Here is a 2,500-nt window from a genome sequence, read left to right as displayed (position 1 = left end):
TCGAAAAGCGTCAAGTTGACATCTCGCATTGTGAAGTTAATGGTTCTCATTTGCATTTTTTCTATAAAAGTCTAATGTTATTAATGAGATAATTTATAACAAAACAAATGCATCTAAATGGTCGAATACACATCTGATAAACGAAAGTATTTAGAGAAATCACCCAGTTCTGGAAGTGTATGCAGATATAAGCAAAACTAAAAAAAAAAAATTGAGACAAAACGTCGAAAACAAGACACACAACTGCGTACTTATCGAACTGGTACCTCCACACCGTCCCTTTCTGGAAAGCCCAGACACTGTAAGTCGGAAATATTTTTTCCTCGAGGATATGGAGGTCATGGTCACCCCATCCCATAATCTGGTATTCGAGGTAGCTAGTGCTGGCCAGGAACATTCCTTTGCTCTCCTTCAGAACGGAGTAGATGTCGGGGAAATGATCGTAGAAGATCAGCCGTTCCCGAAGCTCTTGATAAACGGGGTCCTGAGAGGCTGTCAGCAGGTCGGCTATTAGGGAGTCCTGTCGCCTGGCGTAGACGCTGTTGGAGTGGGTGCAGAAGAGTGAGTTAGGGTTTTCTATTTCTTTTTTTTTCCGTTACTTCAGCCATCAACGATACTAACGAGACAACAATTTATTAATCGTGTTAACATTTGCTATTCTTGAAAAATATACTAAGGAAATCATCATACAGAATTTGCCGTTCGTGGGAAAATATATCAAGAGAACAAACATGATGGATTATAACGACTGAAATTAAGTAATCAGAAATAAATGAATCACGTGCCAACTAAATACTTTTCAAAGTAACCCAAGAAGAATAAAAATAACAAGTTGAAATAAAGTCCTTTGAAATAACAAAGTTAAGATACAAATAACCGAAAGCTATTTTTCGAAATACAAAATTTAAAATATTTTGAAGATGAAAAGAAAATAATTTACAATAGTATACGAAGATAATGAACTAGAATAACAAACTAAGAGTAGATCTTGAGACAATAAACATTAAAAACAATAATTACAAGTAGACAGAAAATAATAAATAAACAAAAACATAAAAGGAAATATTTATTTAAAATCGGACAACTTTGTGTATCAGGCGCAAAGACAGGGAAATACGACTGCCCAAGAACAGCGCACATATCTCAGCACAGCAAGCCTCCCCCCTAATCCACACTTAACGGAAAATCGAACTTCATCGTCTCCTTCAAGGTCTTCGCCGTGGTGGGTTGCACAGCGACCGTTAGGAAGGCGATGAGGTTTCCCATGTAGGACGCGGTGATCACGAGGGCAGTCATCCACCAGAAATAGAGGAGAATCCTGCTGCCAGGGACATTGGGGATTTGAGCCACTGACTGGTTGACGAGCGTGCGACTCAGCCACAGGACGGTGGATAGCACGTCGGCCCCTGGGAGGGAGGGAGGGTTTAGGTTGGGGTGGAAAGGGTGGTTGTTGGTTTCCTCTGGGGATGATTTTGGTGCTGGGGTAATAGATTCTGGGGGAGTATTGTCTCTATGTTTTTCTGTTCTATTTTTTTTTTTCGTAAATTCTCTTTTCATTTTTATATCTACTTTCATTCTAATTTCTACATTCTGTGTTTATCTGTCTTTTTTATGTTTGTTTGTCTGTTTGTCTGTCTCTCTCTTACTTTCTCTCTCTGTCTGACTGACTGTCTGTCTGTCTACCGGTTTGTCCATCTGTCTGTCTCTCTATCTGTCTGTTTCTCCAACTGTTTGTGTGTTTGTCTAACTCTCTCTCTCTCTCTCTCTCTCTCTCTCTCTCTCTCTCTCTCTCTCTTCTCTCTCTCTCTCTCTCTCTATATATATATATATATATATATATATATATATATATATATATATCTTTCTCGATATATGTGTGTGTGTGTGTGTGTGTGTGTGTGTGTGTTTGAGTTTCTTTGTCTATATTATGCATGCATTCATTCATATTAGTGTACAGTATACAGCAATAGAATATCTTACGGTGTGTGTAGACGGTGCGTCCGGTGTTCTTAACGATGACATGGAAGACCAGAGCGAGGGGAATGAGGGTGCAGCCGAGCCCCACCCAAACCCACCCTCTGAAGGGGTACATTATTCGCTCCCAACGCTTGAGAGGCACAGATGTCTGCAGAGAGTTTAAGGTTAAATACTGAGGATGCTTATTCTATCTATAATTGTCTATCTGTTCATTTATCTTTCTTAATATTCATCTTTCTATGTCTGTATATATCTATCTATCTATCTAAGTTTGCCTACCTATCTATCTGTCTATATTTTTGCCTGTATATAGGCCTACAGCGCACCAGGATTCTACATGTATGTAAACTGCTCTTTCACTTTCAACAGTATATTTAACGTAACATTTTGGTTCGGATTGTCTGGATCCCGACCCAACGCTTTTCCACCTCACTTCCCCACTACACACCAGAGCACAACCCCCAAGGGCCGACCTTGAGTCCAATCCCCTGGGCGTTCGCGGACGGGCACCCCCCGGGGGGGG

General features: G+C 40.4%; 1 protein-coding gene across 1 annotated transcript in view; it reads right to left on the bottom strand.

Annotated features, from left to right (window-relative positions):
• LOC119576052 (glutamate receptor ionotropic, delta-1-like) overlaps window positions 1-2,500 on the bottom strand; it is a 9,542-nt gene that overhangs the window by 767 nt on the left and 6,275 nt on the right. The window contains exons 6-8 of the mRNA XM_037923576.1: window positions 1,981-2,125; window positions 1,181-1,406; window positions 252-539 (exon numbers count right to left, since the gene is read on the bottom strand). Of these exons, the coding sequence (XP_037779504.1) occupies window positions 252-539; window positions 1,181-1,406; window positions 1,981-2,125 (659 nt within the window). The remainder of the gene's footprint in view (window positions 1-251; window positions 540-1,180; window positions 1,407-1,980; window positions 2,126-2,500) is intronic.

The sequence above is a fragment of the Penaeus monodon genome, chromosome 8 (genome assembly GCF_015228065.2).
Source record: "Penaeus monodon isolate SGIC_2016 chromosome 8, NSTDA_Pmon_1, whole genome shotgun sequence".
Taxonomy (NCBI): Eukaryota; Metazoa; Arthropoda; class Malacostraca; order Decapoda; family Penaeidae; genus Penaeus; species Penaeus monodon.
Note: the sequence above shows the minus strand (reverse complement) of the source record. Positions and strands in the feature narration are given on the sequence as shown.